Source organism: Enoplosus armatus, chromosome 8 (assembly GCF_043641665.1).
Source record: "Enoplosus armatus isolate fEnoArm2 chromosome 8, fEnoArm2.hap1, whole genome shotgun sequence".
In the NCBI taxonomy this organism is placed as follows: Eukaryota; Metazoa; Chordata; class Actinopteri; order Centrarchiformes; family Enoplosidae; genus Enoplosus; species Enoplosus armatus.
This window is the reverse complement of record NC_092187.1, coordinates 6,966,364-6,991,057: the sequence shown is the minus strand read 5'-3', so window position 1 is coordinate 6,991,057 and position 24,694 is coordinate 6,966,364. Positions and strand designations below refer to the sequence as shown.

General features: G+C 41.8%; 3 protein-coding genes across 3 annotated transcripts; 2 read left to right on the top strand and 1 right to left on the bottom strand.

The window, feature by feature from the left end:
• Nucleotides 1-769: 769 nt before the first annotated feature.
• ccdc22 (coiled-coil domain containing 22) lies at nt 770-7,126 on the bottom strand. The gene is made up of 16 exons (XM_070910307.1): nt 6,756-7,126; nt 6,333-6,510; nt 6,112-6,244; nt 5,586-5,692; nt 4,983-5,067; nt 4,429-4,598; nt 3,995-4,210; nt 3,746-3,916; nt 3,339-3,458; nt 3,116-3,232; nt 2,940-3,041; nt 2,646-2,753; nt 2,357-2,452; nt 1,928-1,987; nt 1,750-1,824; nt 770-1,439 (listed from the first exon to the last, which is right to left on the bottom strand). Exons 1-16 carry the CDS (start codon nt 6,803-6,805, stop codon nt 1,326-1,328), a joined length of 1,902 nt encoding a protein of 633 aa, XP_070766408.1. The 5' UTR covers nt 6,806-7,126; the 3' UTR covers nt 770-1,325.
• Nucleotides 7,127-8,189: 1,063 nt separating this feature from the next.
• tbc1d25 (TBC1 domain family, member 25) lies at nt 8,190-14,752 on the top strand. The gene is made up of 7 exons (XM_070910306.1): nt 8,190-8,278; nt 9,520-9,629; nt 9,727-9,881; nt 10,412-10,539; nt 10,623-10,811; nt 11,279-11,554; nt 13,064-14,752. Exons 1-7 carry the CDS (start codon nt 8,234-8,236, stop codon nt 14,750-14,752), a joined length of 2,592 nt encoding a protein of 863 aa, XP_070766407.1. The 5' UTR covers nt 8,190-8,233.
• A 6,418-nt stretch (nt 14,753-21,170) lies between these two features.
• On the top strand, nt 21,171-24,198 carry ndufb11 (NADH:ubiquinone oxidoreductase subunit B11). The gene is made up of 3 exons (XM_070910695.1): nt 21,171-21,385; nt 23,097-23,227; nt 23,988-24,198. The coding sequence occupies exons 1-3, from the start codon at nt 21,212-21,214 to the stop codon at nt 24,115-24,117; spliced, it is 435 nt and encodes a 144-aa protein (XP_070766796.1). The 5' UTR covers nt 21,171-21,211; the 3' UTR covers nt 24,118-24,198.
• The last annotated feature ends 496 nt before the right edge of the window (nt 24,199-24,694 follow it).

The following is a 24,694-nucleotide window of genomic DNA, read 5'->3' as shown; positions in this document are numbered from 1 at the left end:
TTCTGTAATTGTGTCTACATCAAACAAGCACATTGAGAACAGTGTAGTGCATTAAGTGTGTAAAACTTAGATCAGTGGTTCCCAACCTTTTTCTTAAGGGACCCCTATTTTATCATTGTATATACACTGGCGACCCCCACTGCTCCCCACCCACATACAATTACAAAAAAGGAGAAGAAGTAGCCTACTTCTTTTGCATTATATTCATTGCATAAAAAACAATAACAGCACAGAACAATTAACTGTACATTTAACATAAATAGTTAACTTAATACCTGCCAGAAGTTTGTGTAAAATTATCAATTTGTATACATTTCTATTTCCTGTGGATATTACAATGTACCACAGGATTTTTCCTTATATTGTTAGGATCACAATTCTATACCCATATTATGATTTTCTATTAATTAATTATTTCACAATCATACACACATTTTAATAGTCCAAGCAGTCTGGCTTTATAATAATATAATATATAATAAAGACAAACTTCTACAGTAACCCTTAAATTTAGTTGTCTTCCTCACAGACATATATATGTATATACATGCATATTATATTTTATATATATATATATATATATATATATATATATATAATATATATATATATATATATATATATATATATATATATATATATATATATATAAGCCCCCATGGAGCTTTGACAACCCATGATGAGGGTCAGGACCCCCAGGTTGGGAACCACTGGTGGAGATGATGCAGATGAGTATGTTCAAGGATTACAATAGATTCAAGTCTGTAAGGCATCTTTATTTAAGCTGGTACCATATATACAACAATACTCTGCTGATGGGGCTGGACAACATCATTAATGGACTACATTCAAATTCCATTCACTCAACATATTCAGTTCAAATATAATCATGACAACAAATGAACTGCTAATGTCTGAAAACGGTGGAATGATTCCTGTATTAAAAATCGCAAGTCAAAGATTTGATTTTAATCAAGATATCTTACGAAAACATTTCATACGTCAATATGAGCGACTTTATGTCTGACAGCACCCTCTGCTGTCCAGTGTTGTGTTTCCAGAGGACCAGTGTCCCGCCGTAGAAATCAGTTTGAAATGAAACACATCTTTATCGTCCACACATTAAAATGTCTGGTTAGTTCCATGGTACAAAAACCCGCTCGCCTTTCTGAATAAAAGCAGGTCTCCAATGGCAGCAGAGGGTGGTGTTAGTGACCAGCAGTCTCTGGAGTGCTGCTTCAGTCCCATTCTGGTCTGTCTCCGGCTCCAGGTTTGTATAAAAATGTCAGCCTCAGCGGGCAGAGCGGAGCTAACCGGAGCTTTCTTCAGCCTTCTCGGACTTTGGCAGCGAGAGCGGAGTTCTCCTGTCGAATGGCCTTGTAGTCATCCAGGATCCTCTCCAGGTTAGCCACCGTTTTGTTTCCGTTTTCTGTCTCAATCTGTGGACAATTGCCAGTGAAAAACATATTAAAAAAAAATGTAAATGTGCTGCATTTTAAAAAAGAATACACATGCACATGTTGGCACACTTAAAGGCACAAAAATACTGAAAACTACTTCACATCTGAGTCCAGTAGAGATAGTGCAGGTCGAGTTTAACACAAAGACCAAAACATGTCAAATTAAGGATGGAGCAGGATTTCTTTATTACTCAGTGAGCTGCTGATGTGACAGCAATACTACTGAATGAAACAGGCGCCATCTCTGATTTAATGTTTAACAAGCATAATGGAAAAGTGTGAGTCCTACCTGCTCCTCTAGATCTCGAATCTCTCTCAGGATTGTCCCGGTGTCCTCGATGGTTTGGATCAGCTGGTTACAGTTCTACAGAATAGTGCGGGAAGGAAAGATGACATGTCGCATGTTCTGGTATATATGATACATATATGATGACGTATAAGAACTTCAGACAAACAAGAGGACATACTTCATGCAGAGCAGCCAGGTACTTGTAGGATTTGCGGACGGATTCATCTTTTTTGGCGTCCTGCAAATGACAAAAATGAATGAATTAATGCTTGGAAATTTGGTTTGTATTAAGCAGGGGTCAGTCATTAGGATCAGTTTTTACAGCAGTATTCATTCATAAACCTTTCCGTACTTTGTTATCTTCACGTACTGCACAGAGTTAACATGATGTACTGGGTTATTTTTAACATCTGGGGAAATTATTGTGTGAATTAATTTGCTTTGGATTGGTGCTTGTTACACAGCCACAGTGGAAGAAAAATGAATCCAGCAACACCATCATTAAATATAATGTTCCTAAAGACATGAGACAATAAAAGGTCTTCACCAGAAGTTACTCTCTTTAATTTACAATTCAAAAATACTGTAAAAAACAACCCTCTGCTACCTTGAAGACCAGCTCATCGGTCACAGCGAAGGTCCTGTCAAGTTTCCCTGTCAGGTTGTTGATCTCTTTCTGGAGCTCCTTAGTGTCTGATAAAATCTGCATGGAAACACAGTGTTGATGATGGGATGTTACAGCTGATACACAGTACATACTCATACATAGAAATCAAAGTTATATCACGTCTACTTACAATCCGTATCCATTTAAACTAGCCCTGCATTCACTTGCTTATTTTATTCATTCATTTTGTTAGTTATGTCCCGATAAATCCACCTTCTTTTAATCGTACCTTTGTAATTTCCTCCTTCTGCTTCTTGATGTTGCTGACGATCTCTAGGATCCTCTGAGTGTAAGCTGACCGAGACGCGTCCTGAGGAAGGTTTTCTAACTCTGTTACCTATGTCGGAAGAAAACAGGCACAATACAAAACGGTCAAACACACATTTAGTGCATTCAGCAAGGAGCCAAAAGACAACTGTGCAGACAAATTAACTCAACTGAGACAGAATTTCAAACAAACTTGAGTCGACATGACGCACAGTACCTGCAGTAACCTATGAGAAATGTAAATTCAGTCCATTACCAGTTGTTTGTACATTTCTTCCTTCTTCTTGGCCTCCTCTGTAGACACACGGATTTTATCATGCAGAGACTTGATCTCAGAGAGCTTCCTGGACGACTCCAGCTGAGGAAACAGAATCAAAATGTGTTTTAACTTTAAAAAATAAAGAGACTAATCTGTTGGAAGGCTACACTTACATCCTGGTTGCTGCAGATTTCTTTGAGTCTGCGGTGCTCGTCAATGAGTGGAGCGCGGTGTTTCTCCCACTGAGAGGCCAGGTTCACCACCCGCTTGGCACTGGCCTCCACCAGAGCCTGGGGGAAGAAACACACAGGTTTGACACCCACAGAGCGCCCTGCTGGGTTTGATGCCATCTGTCTCCAGCCAGCAGTTACCGGACACCTCTCTCAGACCACCTACCTGAAGCTTCAGCAGGTTGTTGTCTGCGTCGGGCAACAGGTCAATTGTTTTCTTCTTCACCTGCATCTTCTCCTCTTTATCAGAGTTTCCCAGCTCCCTCTGCTTCAACTCATCCAACACCTACAGCAAAGCACATCCCACACGTGAAACAATAATAATGCATTTGTGTTCATTTTGCTCTTTTTGGACACATCTACTCCATATGACTCCAAATACATCAGTGGTAACTCCTTTCCCTTAGCCTGTACTTGTTTCGGCTCCGATAAAGTAGCTGAATTAGCAGCTCCTGTCTGCAGTGTACCCCCATGATGTATAGACAACTATTAGCTACTGGCTATTAGCTTACAGTAAATCATGTCTGGGCTACATCATTAGTCCATTAGGTTCAGCTGAGGTGTGTGTGTTACCTGTGTATTAGTGACACTCATGTGCTTCATGTCTGCTGCTAGCTGGTCGACATCACTGCAGAGCTGCTGGAACTGCTGCTGGAATGAAGCCAGCTCCTCCTGCTGACGGAGCTGGATATCACTCTCTGACTGGTGCCCAGTGGGAATGGAGCTGGTTACTGGTGCTGCCTCCTGGAGGATACACACACATGCATTAAACTCTTACATTTGTTGAGTATTTTATAGCTGTGCTCGTGGAGCAGTCCTCACCTGTGTGAAGGTGAATTTCTGGGTGTGGGTGAAGTGGGTGCCCTTGGTCAGGACATGGTCAGAGGGGGCGGAGCCTCTGAAGGTCTGCAGTAGCTCAGACAGGTCAGAGGCGGAGCGAGGGCCACCAAAGGCACTTTCAGGAGAGGGCAGAGCAGCAGAGCGCAGCTGCTCCTCGATGCGTTTACGCAGCCGGGTCAGTTTCCTGGAGCGATACTCCTGTTCAACAACAGACAAACTAATTCAACATGGAATGTAATAAACATATCTATTAGTGTTACACTGACTCTGTTGTTGCTGTGGACATGTGCATTATACTGAATTCACCATGTGAGCTATTACAAGTAATTCTACCCTGCCACACAAAGTGTGTCAGAGGATCAAAAACAATCTACTGTGTGAAATGTAAATGTGACTGTGGTGAGTGTGATGTTTGCCTGTGGTGTGAGGCGAGACAGGAGTCCCTGACTGTTCCACTCGTTGTCCCACTCCTGAGCAGCACTCAGCTCAGCTGTGTGCTGCTCCAGTAAGGACGCCACCACAGAGGCATGATGGGAAGGCTGGGCGGTCACAGGAGGAAGAAAGTCCCGCTGGTACTCCTTCACCTCTGAAATCACAGCACGCACACACACACACACACACACACACACACACACACACACACACACGTCTTCTGTAAAGAGTTTTTCTTCAGTGATTTCACCAGAAACTTGATGGTGAACTGAACTGACCCCAAAGAGTAACACACATGTGATGCAAACACCTTATTTGTCAGAGCTTTGCCTTGTGTTTGCATCATTTACCACAGAAACAGTCGACTTGCCAGCCTCTTGTCTTGCCATCTGCACAGACATCAGCTCACATTTACATCAAAAAAGGTAATTGGGAATAATTATTCATAAATTGAGTCGCATGTTTATAAGTTTTTAAAACTCATGGTGGACAAGCGTGACACAGCGTGTACGTATGTGCAGTGGGAGGCCTATTGTACCTTTTAGCTGCATCTTTCCTGGACCTTTAGTGCAGTGTGGTAAACTGAGGGGCTGGGCGTGGAAGCTGTGCAACGCTCCTGGACTCTAAACAGGGGAAACAGGAAACAGGAAAAACATTTCACGACGGTCTTTCTCTGGGCAGGTTACATGTCATGGTGAACGCGTTAACGTCATGCATTCAGAGGCGGAGATGAAAGTCACAATAAAGTCACAATGAAGACACATTTATCCGATCTCTGTTCAAGTCTTTCCCTACTGATTATGCAGACTGCTGATGTTAGATCCAATGTTTATGTTAATATTTATATTTTAGTTTTCTTACATAACACAGCTGCAGACGCACTTAGCTTTCTGTCTCCCCGCATTAAATGAGTAAAAAGCAATTCAGTTACACTATGTTTGATAAGTGAATAGCTTTGCATTAAGAAAATATAACCTTCATCATAGCTTTCCTTTGTTTGGTTACAGATTTGTCCCATAGAGTAAATAAATACAAGTTTGGAGATGGATTAGGCCACTCTCCCAATCCTGCTCATCGACTTGAGACATCCATGTATTAAAGCTCTTTTTCAGACATCAAAATGCAACTTTAAAGAGTTTACTTGTGTTTCACCGTGCAGTGGCAGTCTGCAGTTTGGAGGCAGCCAGGGCACAGCCAGCTGGGCTTTGATTGCAACAGCGATGGCTCTCTGGAGGACCACCGATTTACCTACAAGAGGAGAAGGCGGCTTAGCATGACTCATTAGATAGGAGGTACGTGATAACAAAATGCCTCATCATGCTAACATCATCTTAAGAAGCTGTAGAGCTGAAAAAGAGCCTGAATGACAACAGCATTTCCTCATTTCTGTACAACTGTGTTGCTGTTCCTTGATCCGTTCCTGTCATAGTACAATGTTCTCTTTTAGACCTCCAGACATGCAACAAGACGGTTTTGTGGGATAGATTTTAATTGTTTGACTGCTGTATGTGCCTCTCAGTTTTTACAGAATTTGCATTGACGATTACCAGCAAGGCCCAAAAGTAAGCCAGTGCTTTCCTTAAGAAATTGATAGAAATACACAGTCGATTGTTTGCTTACATAATTTGTAAGAGACTCTGTGGATGACAGACAGGTGTTCTCTGTACCTGTTGGCTGGTCTGAGGCCTCTGCACTTTCTCTGGGCAGCTTCTCCACCAGGAACATGAGCAGGGAGCGGATCTCTGGCTCGTTGCTGTACAGAAAAGTCTGGTAGCCTATCTCTCCTTTATAACCAATGTCCTGGAAACCAACAGTTTGACATGTTAGGAAAACTACTGGGCAACTACAGGCAGTGCTTCAAATGAGCCATAACTCAGGTGTGTCTTACCTGACAGGCCTGTGCCAGGCTCATGCCCACCCTGAAGCGGGCAGACATGCCTGGAGGGAGGGAGGTGGGCAGCCCGCTGCCCAGGCCTGGATCCACCACCCGGATACATCTGACCACCGCCTCCACAATCAGCTCACTGCTGAACTGTTTGACGCTGTCAGTCTCCTCGCTCACCTCTCTGCGGGTCACAGATCAGATATTAAGGCCAGTTACGCAGCTAGTTAACTTCTATCTTATTCAATACAAGCTCACACACTCAGCCTGGAATGACCCACATCGGTGTCAGATCATATGACGGGCAGACTGCTGCCGGTTCACATGTTTCTGACATCAGGCCAACAGCCATCAGTCAGCTAACATGTCATTTTAATAACTAATAATAACAACACACCTGTAAATGAATAAAACGCCGTCGATACTTACGTGCCAACTTGTTTGAGGGCGTGAATCAAAATCCTGTCAACTTCTTCCATCGCTGAAGTTCTTCTGGAGATATATGCTAACGCTAGCTACTAGCTAACAGACAGGGTAATAGCAGAGCACCTGATGCTAGTGGGTTACTTATTAACATCCAGTTAGCTGATATTATAGTGTGTTTCCCATGGATGAAAGCAGGCTAGAGAACTAGCTTCCATCTTCTGATAGCTAACTTAGGAACTCGCTGCTACTTGATTAGCCAGGCTGCCACTCCTCACTCCCTGACTAACGTTACATCCATGATAGTTATCCGGTGCACGTGAAGCTTTGCTACAAACAAGCGGTCGGTATAATGACAGATTATTTTGCATTCCTTAAAAACGGAACCTGACCGGGGGCTGTCTGCTACTAACGTTACAAACCTGACATTTGTATGTCTGCTTCAATGTGGAAATGAAGTAATATGGGAATAAAGCGGCGGTGTGTCTGGGAGGTGGCGTTTCATCACGACTGACTGTCGTAGAGAACAAATGGGAAGTGAGCGACCTAGAAATACACTTCCCAGCATGCACCAAAACACAAAGTCTCATGACCGGAAAGGCGCTCGATCGTTGGATGGATGTGTGGTTGGGATAAGAACTGTCAAACATGTGATGCTGTTGGTTATCAGGTTTGTATGGCTGATATTTTATCCAACGAGGAAGTTAAAGTCCTGCCTCTGTCTTAGTTATAGTTATAGATAAGTAATAATAATTAAATCGCAATTAGACTTTCGCAGGCAAAGTAAATAACTAGGGGCTTTCACTGAAAATGTGTGTTGACCCAGATACAGTCAGTTGATAAATAGCAACTTTAAAGCAGAAAAAATATATTTAAAAAGACATTTGAACTTCCCATTTGCCATTTTGACTTTTCCACAACTAAACTTTTCAGCAGCTGTCTCTGAAATCAGTCCTCAAGCACCTGAATGCACCACATGAAAGCTTTTCATTATTAATCCATCCATCCATCCATCCATCCATTTATCTATCCCAGTCCTCCCTGGGTGAGAGGCAGGCTAATACATGCCAGACAGGTGACTAACCTACCACCGTGATGCATCTGGTGAATTCATAGTTAAATGAACCAACTGTTAAAACACAGGAGTTTTTGTATACATAGTTCTGCTCCTGGGAGGTTCACACTTCATGTTTTACTTCTCTTTGTCTAATTTTTTGTGCTCTTTTGTCTAATTCAGTTTGGTCAGGATCCTGTGATTGCTGGTGAATCTACCAGGCCAGATCCCAGCTTTAGAAAACAGGAAGTACAGCCAATAGATGGCGATAATGCAGCTGTAAACCGTCTTTAAAATCAAAGCAGAAGAAGAACACGAACTAGAGGAACTCGGCTAGTGCTACCCCCCATCATGTTATTGATCACCATGTCGGTGTAGAAGGAAAACAAACCTCAGAACAACCATCCTGTTCCGAAACGGAGTCTTTAAAATGGCAGGCGAGGAGGAGAGGGGGGTGGTTCGTGTTAAAGTCAAGGTAGGATGGTCAACGTTAGAGTAGCAGTCTGTTAGCTAGCAGCCCCGTTATTCTGTTTATTGAATTGTCTGTTTAATAATGTCTGCTAGTGGTCTGTAGTGTTACTCGTCGACATAATAAAACACCTGAGACTTTGTACGTGGATCAGTTAGAACAGTTGGTGTGTTGGCAGAGAGCGGCTCTCCGCCGAGGCTTCATCTTGTTTATCGCCTGCTTTGTTTGTTGTCCGCTGAACGCAGTCTGACAGCTGGAGGAGCTAATCGATAACTCCTCCAATCACGTTATTGTGACCGACTCTAACAGCTAGTTTCAACTGACACTGGGGCAATTATTTATTAAAGGCCATTATCAATATCGAGACTGACGCTATACCCAGTCAACCCTCACAGGCTTGAGCTGACGTCACCTGCCTGCTCAGCAAGTGCGACAGCACTGCGTGACGTCACAGGTTACCTGAAGTAGAAGAGGCATGTTTGAGGCCTCTGCTGCAGGAAACAGAACATTTCTTATTCAGAACCTTTTATTGTATGTTGCAAAATAGTAAAAAAGGGTCACATCAGATGAGAATATATTTTTAAATCATCTTAAGACAAACACACAGTGCTTCTAAATATCTGTGTTGCTGTTACTGCAAACTTCAGCTGGGCAACCGTTTCAGACATTATCAACTTTCAGCAGAATTATATTGTGATAATATAAACCTTTCACTCTACACATTTCTGTTGTCCAAATGAACACTTACGGACGAGCAAGTAATTAAAAACTAAAATAATAATAGAAGTTAATTACTTTTAACTTTTATGTGTGGTTTTGTATACATTTGCCTGTAGATTCGTTGACTAATCATTGCAGCCCTATGCTTGATGCATGTTGATATCAGAAAATATCTTTTTCAATATCATAATCATTACTTCAACCACATCACCCTCCATGTATTGATTATGTAGTACATTTACACAGGACAAATGGATTATTTTAAATATCAGCATGCAGACTAAAATTGCAAAAAGTTTGACTGGGGTGTTGATGGCCATGCAACTTTCAATGCAATGTGCAACCACCAAATATTTTATTAAAAACAACAGCATGTTCTATTGTATTGTTATAATAAAGTATACAGTATTATTGTATACTTTATTCTATTATATCATAGCATGGAATTGAGACTCTGATGTTATTGCCATCTTTTTGTATGTTTGTCAGTGATGATATTTTAGAGGTTGTGATGTGATGCTTTTCAGAAGTATGATGGGGTGCTTCCTGTGGAGTTTCGCTCCTTTGCTGTTGATCCTCAGATAACATCACTGGAGGTCCTGCAGCACATACTTATCAGAGCCTTTGATCTAAACGGGTAAGAGGTGATCACCCTGGCAAAACTGTCATATAGACACAAAGGCTGCTACATTATGTGTGTCAGCATTTTCTGTTCGTTCTGTCTTTGGAATTAGGAAGCGGAATTTCGGGATCAGTTACCTGTCTCGAGATCGGAGTGGTGCTGAAATGTATATGTCTCTGGTGTCCGACTGGGAATTGGATGTTGCATTTGTCAGCGCAGCCAAACCATATCTGCAGCTCAAGATGGACATAAAACCTTCAGAAGACAGTAAGAACACCAGGGAACATAAAGTGTAGAGTTGTGCGAAATGTGGCACCATCAGACAATTTTGATTTTGACATGTACCTTGTGTTTGAACCTAAACTGTAAAAGAATTTGATATATGAGTGAGATCAAATGTTCCTCAAAGGGTCCACATTCAGACAGCACCTTAGCAGGATATTTGGAAGATGGTAATACACCGTCTGATAAGACATCAAAACATAATAATAATAATGATAATAATAATCAAAAGATGTTTTTGTCAAATTTTTGCACAGAAGGACTGTCGATTTTGTCCCCCATCACTTGCATTGGAAGCACATTATAAATGGATCTCTTAATGTCCAGTGAACAGGAAGAACAATGACAGCAAGCAGAACCTGTTTCAGTTTTCATATGCGCACCTGACTGTTGTTTTAAGACTGACTGTCTTTTAAGTAGGGAATATAACATGATAGTAATAGTAGAAATAATTATAATAATGGTAATAATAATAGATAATTATTGTTAAGTCTACTGCTTTTGTTCAACTGCAGGTCCTGTTATGGAGGACTGGGACATCATAAGCCCCAAGGACGTGATTGGCTCTGAGCAGCTTCTGGCAGACAGGACCAGGTCTTTGGCATCTGCTGCTCTTCCCTTCACCCAGTCTCTACTGTCCCAGGTTCCTTCACCTTCTTTAACCTTCCTTTTACCTTCTCTTTGAGTCAGGGTCTTAGCTTATGCGCTTGTTTCACTTGTGTTCAGGTGGGCCGGACCCTGTCCAAAGTCCAGCAGGCCTTCAGCTGGTCTTATGGGGAGGAGATCAAGCCTTTCAAGCCCCCTCTGAGTGATGCTGAGTTTCACAGTTACCTCAACGGACAGGGCCAGTTGACTCGACCCGAGGAACTCAGACTGCGGATTTACCACGGTGGTGTGGAGCCTTCACTGCGCAAAGTATGGCACCTGTGTTTTTATTAGCACTACATACCCACCCATGTTCTCCTTAAGACTCCCAGATAAACAGGGTTGGGTGTCTGCTTGTCTTTTCTGTTTCAGTTCTGATTCATGGTATAGTATTTCAGCTAGAAAATTGAACAAAATATGTTGTAAGGAGGAAATACCTTTATTTTCAGCAGATTTAGGCTGCTATAAACAGTCACTTGTCATAAATGATGACATAGTTTGTGATTGTTCACAGGGTTTCCCCCTTTATCCCCCAATGAAAACAGCCCTATTCTCTGCCAGTGTCCCTGCACATACAACATGTGCCATCTGAGATGATATAACTTATATGACATGAAAAATCATGTATTCAGAATCAGAAATACTTTGTTGATCCCCGGGGGGAAATTGTACTTAGATTATGTAATTTGTATTTCATGACTGTCGGATTAATGTCTCAATGCCTGCTGTTGTGTTAGGTTGTTTGGAGGTACCTCCTGAACGTCTACCCTGATGGACTGAGTGGACAGGAAAGAATGGACTACATGAAGAGGAAGACGAGGGAGTATGACCAGCTGAAGAGTGAGTGGACGGCCAGGGTCAGCCACGAGGACCTTGAATTTATCCGTGGGAATGTTCTTAAAGACGTCTTGAGGACGGACCGGGCTCATCCATACTACGCAGGCTCAGAAGACAGTCCACATTTGACTGCCCTCACAGACCTGCTCACCACTTTTGCCATCACACATCCACAGGTGTGTACAGATGTTCAATCAGCCACAGTGTCAGACTTTGAAAACCCCTACCTTAATGAATATAATTAGGTTTAGCCTTTAACATTTACAAGAAAATGAAGTTAGAAATAAGTAAAACCCACAGATTCTGTAATCACTTACACTAAAAACACTGCAGTTTTTCATGGAAGACTGACATGAGCAGCAGAAGATATGAAATGTTGATTAAATAATAGGTTTATATTTATATATAGAGAAATAAAAGGTGCGATAAGGTTCGATAAGAGATTCATTAGCCTCGGACTGGATTCTGGGTATTTTACCAACCAGGAACCAGATCCAAAATGCAAAAAAAGGCACTGTCAGACAGCACACCACTAAAAACCTGGGGCCTCATTTATTTAAGCATGTGTGGAGCAAGTTCTAAACGTGTGTGTAGGAACTGTGTGTACGAACAAGAAAATTGGTATTTATCAAACATGCGCACTCAAAACTTCAGGCAGTGAACAAAAATAACTCTCGCCTGTTCTTCATCCATCTGTTCATGTGCATAGAGGCTCATTTACATACAGACACACCCCCAGGATGCCAAATATGGTCAACACTTTTCTTTGAAAGTCCTGCTGGCCTTAATGCAGAGTCACAAACGAGAAAGATACAGACGTCACAGACAACGAGGTTAAGACGCTGTTTTGTTTGTTACTGGTGTTATTGCATTTTTATGCCATGTTTCACATTTGTTGCCCTATGATTGAATGTGGTTAGACCGCCAGTGATGTGGTGTGCACAATTGGTCATGATCTCCCTACCGTGCAAATGTGTGAGCTATCATGAGCTGGTGTTGTGCCTTTTGTGCATGTAAACAAACTGATGAATGTCGACGTTCTCTCCACTAATGTCTGGCGATATCACAGCAGAGAAGCTGATCACCACAATAATAAATAAAGTTCCATTAAGCCAAACTGTTTCACTGTCCCAAGTGCCCTGTCAAAGATAAACAAAGATACAGTATGTGGACTGGTGATAGACATAGATTATAGACAGATGATTCATAGATTACAAATCTGTTTTGTATTTTAATTGTTGCACTTTTGAACTGTTCATTTGAACAGAAAATATCAATAATGAATGAATGGTAGTGAAACCTAACAGCTCATTATCAATGCAGACTGCATGTCACTGCAGGTGATGAGTGGTGCACAACCAAACAAAAACGAAGCATTAATGGCATCATTGACTGTGAAAGAAAAGATTACTTTGTTTTGCCCAATAAAAACACAAATGAAGGTATTCAGGAGCTATAGTTTACAATAGATTCATTATTACATGTTTGACAGTAGAGTTGGTTTTATGAAATTGATCATGATAAATGAGGTCCCTGGTTAACATCTTGAACAAAAGACTTCTCTTAATGGATCTGCAAGCTAATTTTATTTATAAAAGCATGCGGTTCTCTAAATGATTTAGAAGTCTGTTTTTCTTTGTAAACTGTCGACTTGTGTAACTTTTTGTGGATGTGTTGTTTTTCAGATATCATACTGTCAAGGCATGAGTGATATTGCCTCCCCTATACTTGCGGTAATGGATAATGAGGCGCATGCTTTCATTTGCTTTTGTGGCATTATGAAGCGCTTGGAGGGGAACTTCCGGCCAGATGGGCAGCTCATGTCTATTAAGTTCCAGCACCTAAAGCTGCTTCTGCAGTACTCGGATCCCGAATTCTACTCTTACCTGGTGTCCCGAGGAGCTGACGACCTCTTCTTCTGTTACCGCTGGCTGCTTCTGGAGCTCAAGCGAGAGTTTGCGTTTGATGATGCTTTGAGGATGCTCGAGGTTACTTGGAGCTCGCTGCCCCCGGATCCTCCTGAAACCGAAGTGGAGCTTCAGGGACCACCACTGGAGACCGATGAAACTATGTCCAGCAGAGACAAGGACAAGACAGTTGAGAATTGCCTTGGAGATGATAAGGAACAAAAAGAGAAGCAGCGTAGACGACATATGCTGAGGCCTTCAAGAGAAGAAGCAGATGAGTGCAGGAATGCTGTCATAGAAGAGAAAGGCGCAGGCGCTGGAAAGGGAAGCGAGGCCGGTGAATGTGATATTCCTCAAGTGACTACGGAAAAGGCAGATTTGCAGGCTCCTCCTTTTGAGAGGCAAACGAGTTTCGGAGAGTTTAAATACTATACTGCACGAAATGAAGATAGCTTTGATATGGAGGATGCTGAGCAGCCACAGCGTTTGGTGGCTTCAAAGTCAGTAACGAGCATCTCAAGGCGCCAGTCCACAGTTGACAGTGAGGAGGACCCAGGAGAGAGAACACCTCTCATTAAAAACTGTGACAACGGTTTCTCTCCAATGTCATCATCTCCTCTCTTTCCTAGTGGCCTACCAATGTGGAAAAATGGCCCCTCTGTCTCTCCCACATCTTCAGTTTCACCCTCCAGCTGGCCAGGTGCTTCTCCAGACTCTCCTCCAAAACCCACATCCCCATCCACAGCCAATGGAAGAGAGGCCTTTCCAAGAACTGTCCCAAAAGTATTGACCTCCTCTGCCCAAGTGCTCAGCAGTACAGGGATTAACTCGCCCACAACCCCCACTTTAAAAACATCTGTTGCATCTCCCTCCCACACCCGTTCCCTAATCTCTTCACCCATTTTGTCCTTTGGAAGAGGCCCCTCGCTGTCTGGCAGCAGGTCGTCCTCCAACAATCTCCCCTCACCTGGCAACAAATCCCCCAGCACCACAGCAAACACGCCCAATTCCTCAAAAGCTGAGACCACCAGCATCAAACCGTGTTCCCTGCCGCCTCCTCAAGAGTTCGGCAAAGGCAATCCCTTCATGCTGTTCCTGTGCCTGTCCATCCTGCTGGAGCACCGAGACCACATCATCAAGAACAGCTTGGATTACAATGAGCTAGCCATGCACTTTGATCGCCTTGTGCGGCGCCACAACCTGAGCAGGGTGCTGCAGCGAGCCAAGGCCTTATTTGCAGACTACTTGCAGAGTGAAGTGTGGGACTCGGAAGAAGGGGATGAGGTTAGCTCGGACTCCCCAACAACAGCTACCGCTGCTCAACACTCCCCTTCTTCAACCATCTCTGCCAGGCCCATTTACAGCCCTTTGGCATCGCCTCAGTCATCATCTCCGAACTCAACCTATAACCTCGCAACCACCATTCCCTCCCCAACAGCTCAAGTTTCCCTTTCTCCCACTTCCTGACTCCATCATGCATCATTGGCTTCCCGTTGTCAGTGAACTCCTCCGTAGACTGTTTGTGGCCCATTGGAGGTGTAGATCTTTTTTAGACATCCTCCCACATTGACTTGGGCTGTTAATAATCTTCTCATTCTGTGTATGCTTGAATACATATATTCCTTATGTCTGTATTCATCGTGATATTTCATTTTTCCATCAAAGAACTTAATTTCCCACGTGTCCTCATTAGGTTGCTGATGCATGAAATGTTGAACCCTGTGATTCAGGCGTTTGACGGTCAGACAGTTTGGCTGTCTGAGTTTAGCCAGAACCAACAAAAGTTTAGCCACTTGGTGCATTTAGCCTGTGTTGCCCTCTTTATTAACTTTGTTTACAAGCTCATGTTATGTCCAATAAGCCACAAACGTGTCTTAACTAAAACACTCAAGTTACATTAGTTTAAAATCCAAACTCTGATTTGTTGAAAGTCAAGGTTTAAATTGCTCTTCTTCATAAAGCATGTCTCAAAGGACTTTGACTGATGGCTTGGATCTTGGTTAACAAGTCTTGTTTCTGAAAGTTTGTCACAAAATGAACTGATGACAACACAAAGCCAGCACACATACTGTCCTGACTTAACCCTCCTGACCTAGCCTGTCACCATTAACCTTAAAAGGTAACTCGACAATGCATTTACATAGTGTAGAAATGTGCTGCTGTTGTGCGCCCTGAAAGTGTGTTCAGACAGAACACAAAGTGAATTTTAGATGTTGCGCAGTTGCATACAAATTAGATTAAAAGATGCAAGAGGGCTTGAATGCTTGGGAAAAGTGATATTTATCCTTTATGAACAGGGAAATAAGAGAAAGAACTGAAGAAGTTCCTGTTGAGTTCTGAGATCAGTCAGAGGCTGAGCTGTCTCACAAACACACAGTCGCTGTGTATGTCGCTAGTTACCCACAGCTAACATCTGTAACATCCCTGGCCTTTTGGGGTGAATGAATAGCAGTCTGAACAGACTTTAAAGCGATTACACCAGCATTTATAACGACTAAATTTTTATAACTTCAAAGGAATCGCTGCGATCAGTGGGAGGTGAAGTACATCCACGCAGAGCTTTTATGTAGAGTTCATCTTTGCTTTGTTGACATATCAAACTACCTTGACAGTGCTGACCTTTGAGGGAACAGAGAGCCAGGGAGTCCAAAATAGAGGAACATATCATAAAAGCTGTGTCTTGCCTTCCTATTTTGTATGACCACGCTCTGCCAGAATATCAGCTGCTCCAAAAAAGAAATGCAGCGTGGTCTGCTGTCATTCGTTGCCTTGATTTAACTGTTAACTCATTTCGCTTTGCCGTTTTCTGGTGTCACCGGCCACTAGAGCTTGAAACCTTTCAAGCATTTTGCTCTTCTAGGGATATCCAAGCCTGTTTGTGACCTTAGTTTTCTGATCCATGTAACTCGGTAATGTTTTACTGTTTAAAACGCCCAAGAAAAGGAAAGAAGGAGGGAAAGGGGATGAGAGCTCTGCCAGGACGAGAAATTATCTTGACTGCCAAATATTTACAGGGGAAATTCACTGATTTTACACAAGAGTTCTACTCAGCCTGTGAAAACAGTTGTGTAATGTCTCCTTTGGATGTGGAGGAGCTTTGCCATGTCTGACTGTGTGTTCAGACAGAACGCAAAGTGGATTATAGAAGTGGTGCTATTGCGTACAAAGTCAATAGAAAGACACGATTGGACGCCTGGGGAGGCGTGAGTTGACGCAAAGACAATGTTTCAACTTAAGCGATAAATTCCCAGTTATTCCGGCGCGCATGAATCTGCTGACATACAGAGATGAGAGGAAAAGAAGAGTGGAGGGAAATAACAGAAAGAGCTGGAGTTCTTGCTTAGTTCAGTCCGAGGCTCCCTCCCACAGGTCGGTGCGTTCATTGCTAGCTTACGGCCAATATTTGCACAGTCTGTACGTTAGCTGGCCCGGCACTCAAATTCATGCACATAACTTGAGGTGAAAATGTGCTTTGTTTTCTGTCTGAACACACCTTGAGAATATAACCCGGGTGATGTCAGAGTGATGTCATCAGGGTTATCTCAGCTTGGGCCTGGAGACTGCACATTTATAACAAAAAGCCCTCATTACAACCAGGGGGGTGTAGAGTTTGAAAGACTTGGGCATTTACCAGACAGGGAGGGTCTAATGAAGAGATCCTGTTGAATTGCATTATGGGAAATGGGGAATCCAGTGTTTTTAGAGCTTGACCCAATTAGCGACTTGACCATTCTTTCTTTAGTCTGTCTCTCACAGGTCGCCCAACCTTTTTAAAGTGCAACATTAAATCAGTGTCCTCCTTTAAACCCACAAATTGAAGATACATTGCCTAAAGCTGTTTTGAACCAGTATTGTCAGTTGGACTTTTCCCTGTTACTCTTCCAAAGTGCTATTGCATGTGGACATGGGGGCTTGGTGGCATAGTAGGATACCCAGAGAGATGGGTCTAAACAGAATAATGTTGCAGTACATTCCACCACTTTTGTTGTTGTTTTTTTTACGCTGAGCCAAAATGAATTAATGTGTGTTTTTTTTAATTCTGTCATCTGGTTGCCATGAGCCTGATATTTCTGCTATCAGTAAAACAAATGTTCTAAAGGTTTAATGTTGCTTAAATAGCTTACTGCTTCTGTAAAAACGTGGTTACATGATTTATATTTTTTTAAGTGCCGTTTAGGTGAGCTGAGGTGGAGGGGATGTGTGTGACAGAGGTTGTAAGCTGTATTCAAAACGTGCAACATCAGAGGTTCTGGGTTAGTGCAATGAGTATGTATCTGTGACATCTTAACAGTGTGTGTGTGTGTGGGGGGGGGGGGTTAATGTTAGCTAAATAACTCTAATACAGCCACAGTGGATTTGAATGTGACTCAGCCAATCACAATTGAGGACTGCTAATACCTGTTTTTAGAAGCCCGACACCTGAGGAACTGATGAGGCTGTTTATGTTTTCAGTTATTCATTAAATGAAGAAAAGGTCTTCGCAGTTAAAACAGGACAAAGCAGCTGACTGTTGTATTGATCGACATCTTGTCATGTCACCATGTTACACTATGAGGATGTGTGGATGCAGTACTGTAGAGATCAGTTTGGTGTTGCCCTGCATTGTACAAATACCATTCTGTTGATACACTATATGTGCTGGACTCATACATTCAAACTATAACAGTAGTTGAATAAGTACTGTACATTATTTATTGCTGTGGCGGGTCATTATTCAGAGATGTATCATTTTATTAGTTTGGTTCTTGCTGTTTCCCAAAGACTCTGATTTCTGATTTGTCTTACTGAGGCTCATTCAGTGCACAATTACAGGTATCACATATTGGTAGTCTTAATATTTGCTTTGTGTGGTTGCTGGTGAGAAGGATGTATAATTAATATTGATCTGATTCTTCAGTATGATAGACATTATAAAATGGGACGTGATGTGATGCCACTTGACGTGTGCAACCATATAGCAGAGAAGTGCCTCACGTGTTTGAATCAGTAGCCTTGATTTATATTTTCTTTTGTGCTCTTAACATCTGTCATACAGACTGAGTTGAGTGATATTTGAACTCAGTAATGATTCCACAGACATCGTTAATGTGTAGGACCTCCGGATGTGAGAAAGTGTTGGGCTCTGATGGATTTTAAGAGGAGTGTGACTGGATTGTATTACTGATATCGTTCATGCGTGGTGTTCACTGCAGAGGAAATATATCGCACCAAATTTTATTCTGTAATGCAGACTTTCATCAAGATGTGATTAAACTTCCCGCTGTAGTGGACATCATGCACCTCCAGGGTTGATCCGGTGTTTCCATTTGGTCCAAAAAATGATCAAATGCAACTAAACTCAGCAACAATATGCTCATGTGGAACCATAATAATAGTTTTTGTTTGTTTCTGAAAATGTTGGCTCAGCCTTATTTGATATGGATATGGATATTGATATGGATTAAATTCATGTCGATGAAGCGCTTTGCATGGCGGCAGCATCACAGAGAGAGGGAAATCATTCATTAATGTTATGTGTTAATAAATCCTAAGAGATGCACCTCCTCGTTTTGTAATAGTGACCTTAAATCCCCAAATGTTCTCGTAGCTCATTGTTGATGTTTTGGACGTCAACACAGTTCAGTTGTGTCTGAACATTTGGGGGCACCAGAACAAAGTCAGGGAGTGTATCTTACAATTGTCAAATGTGTTGTTTGTTTTTTTCTCAGCATTGTTTACCTGTAAGACTTTATTTTGGGTTTGGAGTGGCCTATATTCGATATCCTCATTGGTCTGTAATGCAGAAGGTGAACAGGATGTGTGATGGCTCCACCTCCACCAGGGAAATCATCAGTTACGCAGAAACTAAAGTAATTCTCATGTTTTTAGAAAGACCCTTGTGATTATTGTGCTTATTACTCTTACATTTGGTTTTGCCTCCTTTTGTATATCAGTATTTAATAGCATATTGAAAAATAAGTAACTGGACTGGCTGGACTGTGAGCTAGCAGTATGTGCATTTGTATAAAAAAAAAAAGATTTGTTTATCTTGTTAAATTATATATGTGCACAAAAGTAAAACTTTTTAATCATACAACACAGAACAATGTTATTGATTGTATATCGAACACAAATAAATAATCAATGCAACTGATTGGGTGAAGGATGATTGTGTTTTTGAATTGACTGAAATGCTGACTAGTTTGGAGTATGATATGGTGGTATAATGTTGCTAATAATCCTCTTTATTCACACATGGTGAAAATACCTGTAATTCTTGGGTGATTGCAGCAGTGGTCAGATGGCACATTAGCAGCATGTGATAAATAGTGTTTAGTAGTCATGTTGGTTAAGTTAGCTTTACACTAGACTTACTGTAATACTCACCACACAAAACTTGGATAGAAGAAGGAGAAATAAGCTGAATGAATCGGCAATAAAAAAAACCTCTCGCTCAGTTCAACACGCGCAGCTGGTTTCTACGGTCTCACTTGGTCTGGTATGATCAAGCTAATGGAGGCTAATGTTAACTAACTTAAGATGGATATTGCTGTGTAACTGAGTCAGTCAGTCTTACTGAGTCAGTTTAATGACTTACCTGTTCTACTGCTTCACTAATTTTTGACATTTACCATAATCCTATAATTATCACTCGCGTCCATAGTGCCCGTTTGTCCAGCCAAAGTCACATGGGTTCTCTAAAGGCCCTCACATGCTTCCAAGAGGCTGCTAGTTCACTAGATCCCACAATATAAACATGTCAAGATGGGACTAATAAACATACTAATGATTCTGTTGTTCTTAGACCCTTAGATGTGGTGATGTTGAGTTTGTCCTATGGGTGGTGCCAGAGGAAAGGACCTGGGGTCATTAAAATCAAAAGGTTCATCCTCTGTGGAGCATGAATGTGCTCAGTACATTTCTAAAGTCTACTTATTAGATTTTGATATTTATTAGGTATTTAGGTACCAGAAGATAGATCAGGGGTCACCAAAGCATTAGGATTCAACATCTGGGGACCACAAATTGCACAGAGATATACGTTGAAATCCATCCTTTAGTTTTAGAGTTATCTTGCCATGGACCAAATCATCAAGGGTCTGATGGTAAGGCTACAACAAAGATCAGGGAACACTAAAATTGGGAATCATCCGCTGGGGACTATGAATACCCTCATCAAATTATATGGCAATTTGGTAGTCCTTGTTAAAGGTTCCTGTTGAGTTTTCTTGTAAACAAACAAAAGTTCTGTTTACGTTCAGCGTTACTCACATTGTGAGAATCCTTGGACCCACTCATCAAAAATCAGCTCCATAGCCCTACTAGAGGTCAAAAACTCCACAGGGAACCTATAGAATAAATTAAATCTGCACCAAAACATTGCAGCAAGACACAGTCAAGTTTAACATGAAAGAAAGCATCACATCACTATGCCATTAATATATATGAGAGAATGCCTTATAGGTGTAGCCCAGTCAAAACACTCGATGATGTAAAATTAAACACCTGAGACTGCGTACCTGGACTCCACACCAGGACCAGAGGTCAGTCATCTACCATGCACTGAGGGGGACACTGAAAATCTGACTTTTGGCAGTAGCATACCATACATTTATACAGTAAAGTGCATGAACTCACCACATAAAAACATATGGGAGACCCTATTCTTAGCCTGAGTGTGGACAAAACATTTGACATATCATGGGGTCCTGCAGAGGCTCTGCAGCCTTAATGAATGTTTAGAATACTTCATTAACAGGCTAGTTACTTGTGTTAAAGGATTAGTGATTTAATCTTATCTGCAGCAGAATCCACAGGCTGCAGTACCGTCGACCACCTTTTAGTGGCGATAAGGCGCGCTTTTAACCTCAGGGAAATGAAGAAGAAGAGGGGTGAAAATTCCAGTTTCTGGTTCCGGGTCAACAGTATCCTTCACAAACAGGCGAAATGTTGACCCGACTGTCACGGTTCGGGCCCGCTTTGCCCCGGTTACTCGCTAATCCACCTGCCCGGTTCGTCTCTCAGTCCAAACCGACCGGTGCCGCTGGTTCGACCGCTGTGACGGAGCTGCACCCCGCCGCGGAGACGGCTGGACACGGTGAGGTCAGCCAGTATGTCAAGGTGAGTTCCTCTCCATGATGGTCTTCGTTTACTAACCCAACAGAAGTTAGTTTGTGTCACAGACACAGACAGTGGTTCGGTAATCGACGAGCAAAATATGCTGTAAAATGCATTATGTTGCGCGTCACTGCTACAGTGTAGATCCGCAGTGAACTGTCAGCTAGGTAACGCTAGCTAAAGTTAGCTATAGCTATACAGCACAACAGTAACAAGTCCAGCTGCGGTACTTCTGGCTGGTTTACAACAACCACAGTGGATGTGTAAACATTTACTAATGGATTTGAATTAAAACACACCATCTTGTCCAGGTACTGAGCCCAGCTTGGACCTGAAGCCTACATTTCTTAGTGTAACTTAAACATAACAGTACAAACAACATTAACGTTGCTGGCTACAATAGTATTCACCTACTTCCTGTCAGCATTCAGCTCAGGTACAGGTGGCAGCAGTTACGGGTCTGTATCAGGTGGTGTATCCTCGACTATAAGCAACACAGTGCAAAGGTAAACATTACTGTACCCACTAAACATAGCTCTACTGCACAGCTACACTGGTTTGGTAAATGTAAATGAAACTTGTGCCTGTGCATATTCTGTAAATGTGCAATTTCAAACCTCATCACATCTTAACCAGACAAAGTCTTAACCTTTGTTGCTATAATGTAGTTTTTGTCAGGCAATTGACTAACTAGCTTTTGGATGTTCTAGTTGCAACATAAAATCACTCACAGATGATCTTTGTTCAAATTATTATGTCACTTCTGACAACAAGTGGCTGTTGGTGATTAAATTAATGGATTTCTTTTAGGTGTATCGGAGTAAAAGAGGTGACTACTTATGCAGTAATTAATTATTCCTTCCAACAGAGACTGGAAGGGAGGTCAGCCAGTGGGAGAGTGTCACTTAGTTTATTATTCAATCAGTCTGCAGTGTTTCCCACAGGTTGAGAATTTACTTGTGGTGGTGCGTGGCGCGGCGTTGTGATGGGCAGGTTCAGTAATAAACTTGTCAAACAAAGGTTTATGAATAACTCAGACACGTAACATTAGCTGTTATGTTGCCCAAGTTATTGATACATCATTTTGTTGTTGACTGTTCAGTTCGGTGTCGAGGCTAACATCACTAACTAGCCAGTCCAACTACCCTCACAAGTTAAATGAGGTGTGCAACATTAACACATTAGATACAACAAGGCATTCTTTTTAGGCATCCAATACTAGAGGTGTAATGTTACACAAAATTCACGGCTTGTTATGTTCTCGGTACAGCAGGGAAAACAAAAAAATGCCATGTCATTTATTTTGAATAATATAAGCATTCAACAGTGGCTCATTGGCCATAATTCTTACTGTAACAGTTAATGCACTCAAATACAGACATATTGTCAATAAGAACAATTCTCTACAATTGTTATTCCGCTAGGCTGAAGGGCTGCTGGTCTGTGTGCATTATGAAATGACAATTGCGCGTCTTGAAAAAAAAATGGTAATTCAGATTTTATCTATCTGGGCGAGCCGCCCAAGTAGAGACTATGTGTGGGAAACACTGGTCTGAATTTGTATGTTGCTGAACAAGTCCCTCCTGTCCTGTCTTGATCCCAGGTGGCATAACTAATAAAACATTAAGATTAAAAACATATGAGTGAAACCATCTGAATGTCCATACTGTATCCGATGCCTCTCATATATAACCCCCTCCCTGTGTGTTGTCAGAATCCAGATTACCATGGTTTCTCCAGTGACCCTGTGGTGGATGAGTGGAACATGAAAGTGGGCTTCTTCTTTGGCATCTCAGTCGCTCTTGTTATCGGAGGAACCTTTATCCACTATTTACCAGACCACGGGTGAGTTCTCAGTTCTTCGTCTTCTCATATCTGATCTAATGTCAAGTATGAGATCCAGACATATTGTCTCATGTCATAGTGAAGGTTCTGCCAAGCCAAGTCTTTCTGTCAAAGAACAAAAGTCTCATGCTTTTCTTTGACTTGGCTTTGCAGCATTGTCATTAAGCTTTCAGGGATTACTTTTATAAAGGATTAGGCACCATGTGAGCACAATATCAACTGACATAACAGATAAGGTCTCATCTGATTCTGACATAGAGCCCTTGAGAACTAGATGATGAGGAACCACCACCCTCAAGGCCTGTAGCCAATCACTTGAAGGCCCTAAACACTTCTTTTCTCAATCAGTGTCTGTATTTAAACAATGGAGTCTAACATCAACTCAACATCTTTTGATAAAGTTACAACAGCTTTGGTTATTTCACATTCAAGATAACAACATTTGAACCAGTCTGATGACAGTTGTTGTGTTGATGGTCACTGTCAGTCCAATCTGAGCACACTCGCACAGTCCTGATGAAGCAGAGTAGCTGAGTGTTAAACTCTAAATAGATAATACAGACAGATCTTTTTTAGCTTTGATATTGCTTATTTATTCATGAATATTTAGTGTTATCAAGAAATACTTAAGATTTGCAGGCAAGTTTTAAGGCTGGTGGTGGTATTCAGTGCCAAGTGACCAAAACAAAAACAGATTAGTCTAAGTGGAAGAAATAAGTGCTTTTATTAAGTGTTTGTGTTTGTGTGTGTGTGTCAACAGCATGCGGCAGTGGGCCAGAAGGGAGGCGGAGCGTGTGATCCAGCAGAGAGAGAAGGAGGGTCTTCCTCTCATAGAGGAGAACTACTACGACACAAACAAGCTGGTTCTGCCCACAGCTGGAGAGGAGTAGGATGTCCACCATCCACCTACTGTATTTCATCACTATTGTATTTCACTCTAAGAGAATAAATGTCCCTGTTTAATTGTGTAATTACTGTGTGTGGACAGTTACTTCTTGCAGCAGTCTGAATGTTTCTGAATCATGAATTAAAGATGAATCCGGACCCTTTTGATGCCAACATTCAGTGTTTGAGGTTTGATACCCTACAAATAACTTACATTCAAAATTCTTGATCCTACTGATTGTTTCACTTTCATGAATGGGAAATGTTAAACAAATACTCTCCTCATAAAGGTGTGGTGCCAATGTTTTCAAATGTTTTAAAATGCATTAATTGATCACTAAATTATAATGATCCACTAAGAAACACTGTAATTATTACAGTGGCACACTACTAACACTGTTCAGCACAATAAAGCTGGAGGTGAAGAAGAACGGCAGCAGCAGCTTACCTGATCAATAATACAGGACCTTTACCAGATCCAGATTCTATATTTATATCACGTTACCACTTCCAGTCATGGGCGATTAGAGCCTTCAGAGGAATGTAAGATGCACTTTGCCTCCTGAGTATGTCATCCGATCT